The 12,668-nt window shown below is 52.1% G+C and overlaps 5 protein-coding genes across 5 annotated transcripts; 3 read left to right on the plus strand and 2 right to left on the minus strand.

The window, feature by feature from the left end:
- The first annotated feature begins 217 nt into the window (after positions 1 to 217).
- On the plus strand, positions 218 to 3,228 carry B0T23DRAFT_6254 (glutamine-dependent NAD(+) synthetase with GAT domain-containing protein). The gene is made up of 7 exons (XM_062841556.1): positions 218 to 470; positions 536 to 814; positions 870 to 2,036; positions 2,095 to 2,178; positions 2,235 to 2,399; positions 2,468 to 2,759; positions 2,815 to 3,228. Exons 1-7 carry the CDS (start codon positions 414 to 416, stop codon positions 2,958 to 2,960), a joined length of 2,190 nt encoding a protein of 729 aa, XP_062696647.1. The 5' UTR covers positions 218 to 413; the 3' UTR covers positions 2,961 to 3,228.
- A 493-nt stretch (positions 3,229 to 3,721) lies between these two features.
- B0T23DRAFT_368995 (S-adenosyl-L-methionine-dependent methyltransferase) lies at positions 3,722 to 5,355 on the plus strand. The gene is made up of 2 exons (XM_062836486.1): positions 3,722 to 4,275; positions 4,553 to 5,355. The coding sequence occupies exons 1-2, from the start codon at positions 3,912 to 3,914 to the stop codon at positions 5,320 to 5,322; spliced, it is 1,134 nt and encodes a 377-aa protein (XP_062696648.1). The 5' UTR covers positions 3,722 to 3,911; the 3' UTR covers positions 5,323 to 5,355.
- Positions 5,356 to 5,378: 23 nt separating this feature from the next.
- On the minus strand, positions 5,379 to 7,466 carry B0T23DRAFT_348887 (eukaryotic and archaeal DNA primase, large subunit-domain-containing protein). Its single transcript, XM_062836023.1, has 3 exons — positions 7,197 to 7,466; positions 5,924 to 7,106; positions 5,379 to 5,836 (listed from the first exon to the last, which is right to left on the minus strand). Exons 1-3 carry the CDS (start codon positions 7,384 to 7,386, stop codon positions 5,671 to 5,673), a joined length of 1,539 nt encoding a protein of 512 aa, XP_062696649.1. The 5' UTR covers positions 7,387 to 7,466; the 3' UTR covers positions 5,379 to 5,670.
- Positions 7,467 to 7,916: 450 nt separating this feature from the next.
- B0T23DRAFT_6357 (tryptophan RNA-binding attenuator protein-like domain-containing protein) lies at positions 7,917 to 10,033 on the minus strand. Its single transcript, XM_062841566.1, has 6 exons — positions 9,653 to 10,033; positions 9,570 to 9,596; positions 8,780 to 9,514; positions 8,343 to 8,692; positions 8,108 to 8,281; positions 7,917 to 8,045 (listed from the first exon to the last, which is right to left on the minus strand). Exons 1-6 carry the CDS (start codon positions 9,666 to 9,668, stop codon positions 8,001 to 8,003), a joined length of 1,347 nt encoding a protein of 448 aa, XP_062696650.1. The 5' UTR covers positions 9,669 to 10,033; the 3' UTR covers positions 7,917 to 8,000.
- A 917-nt stretch (positions 10,034 to 10,950) lies between these two features.
- Positions 10,951 to 12,616, plus strand: B0T23DRAFT_368999 (uncharacterized protein). The gene is made up of 3 exons (XM_062836487.1): positions 10,951 to 11,882; positions 11,943 to 12,122; positions 12,191 to 12,616. Exons 1-3 carry the CDS (start codon positions 11,432 to 11,434, stop codon positions 12,352 to 12,354), a joined length of 795 nt encoding a protein of 264 aa, XP_062696651.1. The 5' UTR covers positions 10,951 to 11,431; the 3' UTR covers positions 12,355 to 12,616.
- The last annotated feature ends 52 nt before the right edge of the window (positions 12,617 to 12,668 follow it).

The raw sequence follows: 12,668 nt of genomic DNA on the forward strand, positions 1-12,668 counted from the left end.
AGATGAGAGAGATTCCGTGATTATCTATCATTGAGGGGAGTTGAATGTGACATGTAGTCTAATCACCCCCCCGTTGATGCCGAATCTTTTCCGATCACCAACAACGGACTGATAGCGGATCCTCCGTCCCATCTTCCACCGAGAGACCCCAGTCTCCCCGTCCACGGTCCTCGTCGAGAACGTCATCCGAACCTCACAAGGGACGGGCCGCGATTCTTTTAGTAACATCGTCAGTCTCGGATCACTTTGGTTCCCTTCATTAAAGTAGGTCCAACATTCTGTCTATGAGAGGCTGGTGCCGAGGGCCTTTATGACTCAACCCACCTGTACTACCATTTTCGTCGTCCGCAACCCCTCACCTACAAGTCCTTCTCTTACACATAACTGTCGACAGTATACCCGATTCATCGAAAATGGGAGGGCACCTGGTGACGGTTGCGACCTGCAGTCTGAACCAATGGGTTCTAGATGTAAGTCAACCCTCGTCAACCTTTTCATCATATCTGCATAGGATAGTACTAACTTGAACAAACAGTGGGAGGGAAACCTTCAACGCATCATTGAGAGTATCCATCTCGCCAAGAAGGCCGGTGCAAGACTTCGTGTCGGTCCTGAGTTGGAGATATGCGGTTACTCGAGTTTGGATCACTTTCACGAGCTCGATGTCTACACCCACAGTTTGGAGATGCTCCGCAAGCTGTTGGAGGATGAGAGCTGCCATGACATCCTTATCGACGTCGGTCTGCCTATCCTCCACCGGAACATCCGATATAATGCCCGGGCTATTTTGCTGAACGGAAAGATTCTCTTGATTGTAAGTATACTCCTTACTTCTAGATCATCCACTCTTCATTAACAAGTATGAACAGAGACCCAAGATGTGGCTTGCCAACGATGGAAACTACAGAGAGATGAGACACTTCACCCCCTGGATGCGTCCCAGAGAAACCGAACTGTTCCATCTGCCCAAGATCCTCCAGGAAATCCAGGGCGAAACCCACGTTCTCTTCGGGGACGCTGTCATTTCTACACCCGAGACAGCTTTCGGTGCAGAGACCTGCGAAGAGCTCTTCACTCCCAAGGCTCCTCACATCGACATGGCTCTTGACGGCGTTGAGATCATCACCAACAGCAGTGGCTCTCATTTCACCCTGCAAAAGCTTGACGTTCGCCTCCAGCTTATCATGGAGGCAACTCGCAAGTCGGGTGGTGTTTACCTGTATGCCAACCAACAAGGCTGTGATGGTGAACGCCTCTACTTTGACGGCTGTGCCATGATTATCGTCAATGGCAACATCGTTGCTCAGGGCTCACAGTTCAGTCTTAACGACGTGGAGGTTGTTACTGCTACTGTCGATCTGGAAGAAGTCAGAGCTTACAGGTCTTCGATCTCGCGTGGCTTGCAGGCGGCTACCTCGAATGCCAAGTACCAGAGGATCCAGACCTCGTTCGAGCTCAGCCCTGAGGATGAAGATACCGATATCTGGAAGAAGCCTACCCTTCCTAGGCCGCCGAGGTATCACTCAGTCGAGGAGGAGATTGCCCTGTGCGGTGGTTGCTATCTCTGGGATTACCTCCGAAGGTCTGGCACAGCGGGTTACTTGGTGCCCCTGAGCGGAGGCATCGACTCTTGCGCCACGGCTACCCTCGTCTTCTCCATGTGCCGGATCGTCATTCAAGCCATCGAAGACGGGAACCAGCAAGTCATTGAGGATGTCAGGCGCATCTGCAAGTATGGCAAGGAAGGCGAGCTTCCTAAGACGCCCCAAGAGCTTTGCAATCAGGTCTTCACTACCATCTACATGGGCATGAGCAAGCAGAGCTCCGCCGAGACTCGCGGACGTGCCAAGGAGCTTTCCGACGCTATTGGCAGCTACCATGTTAACCTCGACATTGACGATGTGTATGAGGCTCAGAAGAAGCTTATCGTCCAGACAACGAATTTTGAGCCCAGGTTCAAGGTCCATGGCGGCACAGTCCAGGAGAACTTGACGCTGCAGTGCTTGCAGGCTCGTATCAGGATGGTTACTGCCTATGTACGTGATGTTCCATCCTCGGGTCGAGAGACAACCATATGCTAACGGTATGATGTAGGAATTTGGTCAGATCCTCCCGACTGCCCGTGGCAGGCCCGGTGGTGGCAGTCTTTTGGTTCTTGGAAGTGCCAATGTTGGCGAGGTAAGTTTGGCAATGCTCAGTTCACACAAGTCAACGGATACTGATGCGTGTGGCAGAGTCTTCGTGGTTACTTGACAAAGTATGACTGCTCTAGTGCCGACATTAACCCCATCGGATCGATCGACAAGGCAGACTTGAAGCGCTTCATTGCCTGGGCTGAAAAGAAGTTTGATCTCCCTTGCCTCCACGGGTTCTTGACGGCTGTCCCTACTGCTGAGCTGGTATGTATTTTCGGATTCGTGATTTAGAGACTCATGAACCTGGTGCCTAACCACACCTTGCACTGTAGGAGCCCATTACCCAGGAATACGTCCAAAGCGACGAAGCCGACATGGGAATGACGTACGCCGAGCTCACAGTCTTTGGTCGTCTTCGAAAGCTGAACAAGCTTGGTCCCTATGCCATGTTCCAGCGTCTCGTCCACGACTGGAGCGCTGACCGTGAGAAGGTCGAGGGTGACGAGGCGCCTTTCTATACCCCCAGACAGGTTGCCGAGAAGGTCAAGAGGTTTTTCCACTTTTATGCCATCAACAGGCACAAGATGACCACCTTGACTCCCGCATTGCACTGCAATGATTACTGTAAGTTTATACCATGGCTTAGTTGTCAAATCACCATAAGCTGACCCCATCATAGCGCCGGATGACAACAGATTCGACCTCAGGCCGTTCTTGTATCCCCCTTTCTGGAAGAGCTGGAGCTTCAAGAGAATCGATATGGAGCTCGAGAAAATCGAGAAGAGGAGGGAGGAGCGTGCGGGCAAAGGCAAGGAGACTGCTTAGGGTTGACAAATACTCGACTGATATGTGTTCAGTAGTATTCAAATGAATTTCAAGAAGCCAAAAAAAGTGATCGACGACTGGCTCGAACGCACCACCTGTCTCCAAGCAAGAGAGGAGAGGAGCAAAAAACAACAACCGCCCAGTCAGAGCATCGGTGAACCGTTTGATTTCTTCTGTCGACTGGAGCGTTCCCAGATACCATATAGGTAGACCGGCTACTAGATGTGAAGACCCCTTTTCGTATCTTAGCACACCGTTCCCGATCCGGACAGGCAATAGGTTTTTGAGTTTTGAGAACTCAAACGGTAGACCGTTGTGCCATCTGACCAAGCGGTTGTTGTTGGAATGAGGGATCAACCAGGTCCCTTATATGGTCATTAGCGTTGAGGTCGAGATCGGATGAAGGAGTCGTAGGGAAGGGAAGGTACGGCAGCGGCAGCCACGGGACTCAAAGGTCGAACGGTTCGGTTGGGGAGAAGCGATGAATTGTATCTGCTTCTAACATCTGGTCTCATTCCACCGTCAAGATCTTAATTCTATTTATTTGCAAGCATTCGACTGCGAGTTATCAGATATGATTTCGGGGGCGAGTGAAGGACAGCTCCTTGATGCAACAATGAACACTCAGGGTTAGGGGTAGATAAGGATAACGCAATGAATCGGAGCTGTGCCCACTGAGTGCAAAATTGGGTGGGCCCTCCGCAACCCCAACTGGCCCCACAATGCTCTGGACCATTTTTGTACTTTTTCTCGTTTCGGAATTTGCAAATCTTTTCCCCCTCCTCTCCTCTCCCTCTCTTCATTCTTCGTTCCCTCCGCGGTTCAAGAACCAGCACGATATGCTGCGTCAACCTTTCAACAAAGCCAGTGCCATTCAATGACCAGTGGTGATTGTTAGCTGCATCTTCTTACCAGTGCACTAACTAGGATCCTCCAACATTGTCCTTCGCCATGGCATCGAATGGTGTCGTCGCTCCTGTTGCCTCTAGCCAGGCGCAGGTTGTCGTCGATGAACAACAACAGCAGCCCGAGCAGCAGCTCGCTGCCCAGATCTCCAAGCTCGAAATAGCCGAGGAGAAACAGCAGCCTGAGCAGCAGCAAGAGGAACAGCAGCCTCCCCACCGGTCCCACGATCCCCAGTTCAACCAAAAGCGCAGCGACCCGTTTCAGTTCGGATCTCGCTATCTGCAAGAGCAGGACGACGTCTTTGAGTTCAACGCGTGGGACCATGTCGAGACTGATGACGCATACAAGGAGTATGCTGAACAGCAGTACGAGATGCAGCGCAATGCGCCCGTCTCGGACTTTGATAAGCGTGAGTAACCACACGTCCATCTTTCACACCTTACTCTCCCCAATGGTTCACGCTAAGAGAGGGGTTCACACCCATTGCACCTCTCTCTTGGGCTTCCGTGATGATTTACAATCATAAGCATAGTTCATCTGAATTATTCATGAAGACAACTACGTATTTTATAGTCTTTCGCTCCCATCTGATTTTGCCCTTAACCATTGGGTTTCTGGAACGCACTTCAAGTTATTTACACTTTCAGACCTGGGAGCAGTCTGCTAACTCGACTTGCCTGCAACAGATCGGTTCAACTCGGACCCTGCAAAGTGGTGGAACCAGTTCTACAAGAACAACACCGCCAACTTTTTCAAGGATCGCAAGTGGCTTCAGCAAGAGTTCCCCATCCTGGACAAGGTCACCTCTGAGGGATACGGTTCCTGCACCCTCCTCGAAATAGGAGCTGGCGCGGGCAACACGGCCTTCCCCATCCTGTCCAAGAACAAGAACCCCGAACTGAAGATCCATGCCTGTGATTTCTCCAAGAAGGCCGTCGAGGTCATGCGCTCGCACGAGGCCTACAACACGGACCAGATGCAGGCCGATGTGTGGGACGTGGCCGGCGACGAGCTGCCCCCTCACCTTGAGGAGAACTCGGTCGACGTCGCCCTCATGGTGTTCATCTTCTCTGCATTGTCCCCGTTGCAGTGGAAGAAGGCCGTCGAGAATGTCTACCGTGTGCTCAAGCCCGGCGGTGAAGTGTGCTTCCGTGACTATGGAAGAGGAGACCTGGCTCAGGTCCGCTTCAAGAAGGGTCGTTATCTGGACGAGAACTTCTATATTCGTGGTGATGGCACTCGCGTCTATTTCTTTGAGAAAGACGAGCTGGCCGATATTTGGTCGGGCAAGTTGTTTACCAAGGATAGTGAGGTCGAGGACGCTTCTGAGCCTGACATCCGCTTCGTGATTGAGGACCTTGGTGTCGATCGTAGATTGCTCGTCAACCGCGCAAAGAAGCTCAAGATGTACCGCTGCTGGTTGCAGGGTCGCTTCAGGAAGCCATTGCCGCAGTAGAAAGAATAAACAATTGATACCCATTTTTCTCCACTTTCTGTTCACCTTTTAATTCCCTGTGATGTGTTGCCTAGTTCTTTTGGTGTCTGCTGTACTCGTGTTATGGGATAGCATGTCAGAACCATGAGTCTACATGTTGGACATGTTCAAGTTAATGATGTTCTTCAAATCATATCCCATACATGTGTGTGTGAGTGAACTTGTACAAGTGTCATGCCGTCGCTATGTCGCCTGAACGCCAGAAAATACTACAACAGAAAGAAACCCGGGTCCCACATCCCATGCCCATCCATATTTCCACATCAAACCTCTTTTCAAGCTCGTCCGCATCAACCATGCATGGTATCTTCAACCCTCCATCTTGACATCCCCTTGCATCTTGCCCATATTCTTGAGCAGATAACTCCGCTTGAAGTACTCGTTGGGGTGGACAATAGTCTCAAGCTGCGCCGCAGTCATGATACCCTCATCCTTGGCCTTTTTGAGTTCTTCCTTGTGAAGATGTTCGAATACCCTGTTGTATCCCACATCAGCGTTAATTCACTCACTGCTCAAGTCCAGCAGCGTCAGAAGAGCAACAGCAATACGAGTGAAAACATACCGATTACAAGCCATATGAAACTTTTGCTTCTCCTTATCCTCCTTGACCCCATTCAACACCCCACGATCCGTCACCCCCATCCCCTGCTGCAACAGCGTCTGCAGATTCTCCATGTTAAAATGTCGATACGGACACCCGTGCGCCTCGCCCGGTCCGGGCGGATGTTCCGTTAGGATCTTTTGGCATGAATATGGCGAGTAGCCGCCTCCGCGCCGATTGCTGTCGCCGCCCACGTCGCCGTACGTGTGTCGCACGTTGTACCGGTACTCCTTGTTGAACGTGTCGTCGGTGATTTTGTTGAAACTCTGTCGCCAAAACAACAAGCATTCTTCGAGGTTGAGGCCGATGCCCTTCAAAAAGAGGGTGTACTGTAGACGACCGTAGTGTTTCAAGTGCGCGTCCCGCCGCAGGGTGCGATGCAAATGAGACATGCAAGCGGGGAAATGGTGGTTGTTCACCAAGTTATCAATGTTTCTGGCTGAGATATCCGCCGAAGAAATGGCGGATGAAGTGCCCACGTACGAAGCGTCGGGCGTGATGAAGTTCTTGGATAAGTGTGCCAGGATGGGCGTCAAACGGTCGTCTTCGTCGAGTCTGGGAAGGGCCCGGGCGGTTAACTCGAGCTGTCGTTCCAACCGGGACGAGAATTCCGAAACGACCATCGCCTGCTGTTCGCGCGCGGGAACGTAGGCGTAGCCTTGTCGGAGGAAGACGCGGCGCTGTTCGACCAGCTCGGGGACACGGAGCCACGAGACTTTGCACCATGTTTGTTGGTCTTCTTCGTATTGCTGCTGCTGTTGTCCCTTTTTGAAGCCGCCGAAGGAGGCAGTCGCTGCCAACTCGGCAGCTAGTTCGCGCTTCTCTTCATCCGAAACAGTCTCCCAGTCGAGATTAAGCGAGTTGATAAAAGCCGCGCGCTCGCGACCGTCGTCGGCGTTCAGGCGCATGCGAAATAACATGGTTTCGACGCGGGTGAAGCGGCGCCGGAGGTCCTCTGTGGATGCAAAAGCGAGACGAAGAATGAAGTGGCTGTAGTGGTCCTTTTGCCGCTGAGCGAAGAGCTGGGAAGAGGAGGAGCTGTTGGTGTCGAGCGGGAGGTACTTGTCGAGTAAAGGTTTCATGTGCGAGGCTGTCTCGGCGGGGGTTTTGTTACGGAAGGAGCATGCTTCGAGTTCGGCGAGGACTGGATTATGATAAGAAAGAGGTGAATTAGCGTTTAGAGGCACGCCCAATATTGTAAATCACTGAGATATGAGCGTGGTATGATGCATACTTCGTAACCTGTCGATGGCCCATTGTTCAAACTGCTCAATGGTGATGTCGGCTGTTGGAGGGGTCGAGTAGAAGTTGAGCCGATGGGGATAATCAGTGTCCTTGTAGGCGGCTTCTGCGAGTTGTTTCTTGCGGTGGTCAGGTACGTTTCGCCTTTTGGGGTCGATGCGACTGACGTTCGATCGTAGCATGATGGAGACTTGGTAGGACTGTCCTTCTGGCTTTCTGACGTGGGAGGTTGTCGGTTGGAAGCCGTGGACTGGGGATGATGTTGGTCTGGGAGACGCGTCTAAAGTTACCTTCACGCGCAGCTCTTACAAAATCAATTAAAATTCTGGCCAATCACAGGCGTAATTTTGTCCGTAAAGCTGGGCGCGATGCTGCTTTGACCCTAACCCTAGAAACCCGGCCCCCGAAGACCCTTTTACTCGCAAACTTGGACTTTCTTTCCACTGTTCATAGTTTTTCAGTCTGTCTTCCCCCCATGGGATCTTCCCATATCGTTCTTGTGGAGAGCCAGGTCCATGTCGGCCTGTTTTCCAAACCTCATTCACGGCGGATCGATAGGTTGCCAAGCGGAAACGAAGCTGTCAAGCTTCTAGTCCAAGGACAGGACAAGAGGCTCGTGGTTCACTGATACTGACATTTTAACTATTCCTGAACACATCTCAAAGCCGACATGACATCGCTAACAAACCCAAAATAAACGCAATGGAAGAACATCAAGTGATGCGAGGTTCACAGCCTCAAATGCGACCGCCACAGGTATCACTCTCCCGTACGACTCCTACATCCTAATCCAGCTCTAGGCCTTTGCTGTTTGACCGGTCATAAACGCACTAAAGGCAGTCTTTATAAAAGTTAGTTCATGTCATGTCCAAACGTATCAAGCTGGTATGGGATTTGACGAACCGCATTCCTTGTCTGAATGAATATTGTTCCAGGACCAGTGAATTTGCACACCAGTCCTTCGCCAGAAGCGAAGCCCGATAGTAAGCCGCCGGAAGCAACACGCTCCAGAACGTACTTGGTATTCCATGCGACCAAGTGGCCGTTGTCAACAATGTACTTCTCGCCGTCCGCCAGCTGTCTCCTCTGTCAGCAACCCGCACCCTTCCACTCGGACTTCAGACAACTGATAACTCACATCTTTCCGAACAATGGCACCAAAACTCGTCAGCCACAACAGCCCCGTGCCACTAATCTTGTACACCCACAATCCCTCACCAGAGAACATGGCCTTTCCCAGTCCCTGGCGCTTGTAGTCCTTGGTGACGTTCTGCGTCGAAGCAAGGTATCCATCGTGGCTGACAGACCAGGTCTGGGAGCCATCCAGGCGGAGACTCGTGATATCGCCGAGCATGGCAGGGGCCAAAAGCAACTCACCCGGACCGGTGTAAGTCGAGCTGCCCATCTCGCCGCCGGCAACAAGTTTCTTCAAGCCAAACTTGTAGGCTCCCTTGAGGGAGACGGAGGGGGACATGGCAATCATTGATCCTGTGCGAGAATAAGGTAAAGACTGTTAGCCAAATACACACTCATTTGAATACACCTATGCAGTGAATTTCAAGAGAGAAAGCATACCCGGCTTAGCATCCAACGGGCAACCGATCGCCAACTGCACAGTCAAAATAGTATTGCAATCCCGATGGCTGATACGGTAACTGCCACCATTGAACGTTCCCACGTCATCCGACACCGCACCTACACCGGAAAACTGTCCGGCAGCGGGCGCACCAGTAATGGCAGCCGCTGCCGAAGTGCTCAACCCCAGACCAACCGGTTGTGTGGGTGCTGGCTGCTGCTGCTGCTGCTGCTGCTGCTGTTGTTGGGGCTGCTGCTCGCCTTGAGCATACGGCGGAGGAGCGGCAAACTGTTGCTGAGGAGGAGGGGTGTGGGCAGAAGTTCGGGAGGCGCTCGAATCGGTCCTCATGTGCAGAGGGAGGGCGGTTGGAGCATGTTGCTGCTGGGCTGGGGGAACCGCGTATTGAGGCTGCGGTTGCTGCACTTGCTGCTGGGCTGGCGGTGGCGCATATTGCTGGTGTTGTTGAGTCGGTGGTGGGGAAAATTGTTGGGCCGGTGGTGGGGAGAATTGTTGTTGTGGAGGTTGTTGATACTGTTGCTGCTGTTGCTGAGGAGGAAAGGGGTACGTAGGAGTGGATGACTTGGGCGGCGGCGTGGCAGACGAGCCGGCGGACTGAGGAGGAGGAGGATAATGCCTTCCTTGCTGCTGGGTGGTCGGAGGAGATGGGTAAGAGAACTTTGTCTGGGTTGGAGGAGCAGACATGGGAGGAGGTGGGTAGCTGTGTTGAGCAGGGGCTGTTGTCCTCGTCAGTATCAACCGTTCCATCCGCTTTTCAAGATTGGAACATACCTCCAGCACCGGATGCTCCAGGAGGGGCTGACATACTGGTTAGCTTTATCATATCACAATAACGAAGAGCGTCTGATACTCACGAGGATAGTAAGACATGTTGATTGTTTGTTTGCTCGAACACACGAATCTTTTCTCAGACAGTTTTGAGCTTGTTGAAGGAATGGTCCTTGTCTTGATGAACCTCGCCAAGTCTGGATGGGAACTTTTGGAGTAAACTCGATGGATTCCCCGCACTTATAAAAGAAGCTGACTGCAGATCACTTCAATGTGTTGCCCGAGTTCGTGAGACCACCAGCAGAAAATGGAAATAACTATGGTGAGAAACCGGTTCAAGGGAAAGAGGTTCAAACAGATTTACAGAGTCAGAAATCGGGGGGGAAGAAGGAACCACAGGAAAGAGCATCTGACGCGGACGTCAAGTCGGCGTCCAGACTCATTTTATTGAAGGGTGCCACTGGTACCTGAGCAGCTCTACCCTAGTGTAGCAGGGGACTGAACAGCGCCCCAGACGGCCTCTCGTTGCGCGTCCGCCGTAGCGGCTGTGGTGCGGGCTGCTTTCTAATTCAAGCTTCATGGTGTATGGAGAAGATGAAGCGCCCAATCAGTGAGCCTTGAAGATGACAGGAAGGGAAGAGCGCCGTCTTGTCTTCATGGGGCATGGAGCAATAAGTGCAAGCGCGGGACGAGGGCGCTTACAGAGGGAACCGAGGAACGTGATTGGCGGCCAAGTCTTACAGGCTTAGCAAGGTCCTGTTCGGATCTCCGATGGCGAATCCCAATTCTAGCTCACCAAAGTCGAGAGACACGTTGGGCGTCGAAGAGGAATGAATGTTTGGAAACAAAGTAAGAGAACATGTGAAGAAAGGTTCACAAAGTTGTGTTTGCGCTCATGGCCTTTGATGTTCAGCTCCTGAACGAAAGGGGAAGTTTGTTTACTCTGCGATAAGGTGATGAATGGTCAGTGCGGACGTGGATAGTTTGAACCCATCAGATCAGATCACCGAACGCTTCCTAAACCAACAGCCTTTCCATCGATGGCTTTCAAAGAACCATGTCAGCCACATGATGCCTCGACTCGTGGCTTGGAATGTCCAAGTAATTGTATTGCTCGAAAGGCCGAATGACAAGTCTCTGTTGGTAAGCTAGCAAGAAGTTGAAGAGGCTGAGTTGTTTCGAGCTTCCTTGGGGCGATACCATGAGCGGCCTCAACGGCCTGCCGTGGTGAGACTCGTCAGCACTGAGCTTTGTTGCCTGCCGGAACGAGATGGCGGGGTCTTGAATGCATCGTTGACCGGGCAGAGGCGGATGCCGATTGACCAATGGGATGTAGTGGAATGATGCGCTGCCTGCCGCAACGACTTAAGTTGCATCACTCACATGCAACCCAAAGAGGTCCGCGAACTTCTAGAAACTGAAGTCGAGGAAAATAAAATAAGAGCCGTTGCGTGACCCCTTGCGATATCGTCAGCCCATGCAACGAGGAAATACCCGACTGGAATTTCTTTGACCTAGCCGATACGCCTCCTCCATCTCCTCAACCCAAACTTCTCCTGCTGCCCCTTTGAGCCTTTGGAGATACTTGTCGTATGTAGTTCTCGATCGATCACGTGTTCGTCTCTCTACCGCGGAAACAGGCACGGCTAGGTCAACCATCTCGAACTCGATCAAGCACCGGCTTGTTGGCGACGGCGTCTACCCGCATCCATAATCCTTTAACTCCCCTCAGTGAGACTAGCGTTGTACGAAGCGATCCCTCGAAGCTCAAGAAGCTTGAGACTTGGAGCTTGGGCCACCTTGCGACGTTTCTGCGACCGACCACGACCGACCGATTCCTACCACGTACCGACTAGATCATCATCATGTTGAGGACAGGGTACGGAGCTGCCGAGACCCTCCTTAGAGGAGGCGCCATCTTCCGGGGGGTTTCTAGGGACACCACAGTGGCTCGGACATGGGCGCAGCATATCTCTACCAAGAGCGCAGCGACACCACAGTTCCAGTACGCGAGCTTGTCGGCCAGAATCAGACAGGCATCGAGAGCCGGGCAACCCAAGCAGTTTACCACCTCATCAAGACGCCCGTTCCAGTCGTCGAGGTCGCGCCGGTCCGACAAGTCGTCGGGGAAGGAGGGAGCCAAGGAGAAGGCCAAGGCCAAGGAGAAGGAGCCCGAGCCGACCGGATTTAGCGCCAAGATGAAGAAGCTGTCCAAGGAGTACGGCTGGACTGCTGTCGGAGTCTATCTCGCCCTTAGCGTGCTAGACTTCCCTTTCTGCTTCCTGCTCGTGCGCACCGTCGGCACCGAGAAGATTGGTAAGTTTGACTTGGATTATCGGCAAAGCGAACAAAAACTGACGTTTCGGTACTCTTCAGCCCACATCGAGCATGTCGTTGTGTCATGGTTCCAAACAGTCATCCCCCAGAACGTCCAAGACTTCTGGCACAAGTATCGGACGGCTTACAAGGATAACAAGCGGGAACGCACTGGCGAGGAGCCTGAAGTCGGATGGGGTGTTGAGGCCGCCGAGGAGCGGAGCAAGCAAGCTGGAGCCAGTAAGTACTTGCTAAACAATGTCCCTTGTAGCACAAATGGGCACATATGCTGACCGTCTCCTTCTCAGGCTTGGCCACCCAGCTTGCTCTGGCGTATGCGATTCACAAGACCTTCATCTTTATCAGAGTCCCTCTGACGGCTGCTATCCTTCCCAAGGTCGTCAAGGTTCTCAGGTCTTGGGGCTACCAGATCGGCACAAAGAAGGTGAAGACCGTTGTCAAGAAGCCTTGAAAAAAAAAGAGTGCTTACCTTGCCTTGGATACCCTGTTTCAACTTCTCAATCTTTCCTTCATGTTCATCTTTCAGTTGTATATCCCTTGTTTGGAGGCTGGCGTTCCGTAGGTGGTGGTTGCATTGCACATAAATAAGAATCCCCTTTCTCATAATCCGGACAACACCATACTGAACCTTGCATTGTAGTACTTGTACACGCTTAGGTCATTACCCACCCGTTGGAGAAACGAGGTAGAAAGTATGCTGTTTGGAATTCTACGTGCCACCATGTTGTTTACATTGTCACATTGTGTATCACTCGTTGAATCGAT

The sequence above is a fragment of the Neurospora hispaniola genome, assembly GCF_033458365.1.
Source record: "Neurospora hispaniola strain FGSC 10403 chromosome Unknown B0T23scaffold_1, whole genome shotgun sequence".
NCBI classification, from domain to species: domain Eukaryota; kingdom Fungi; phylum Ascomycota; class Sordariomycetes; order Sordariales; family Sordariaceae; genus Neurospora; species Neurospora hispaniola.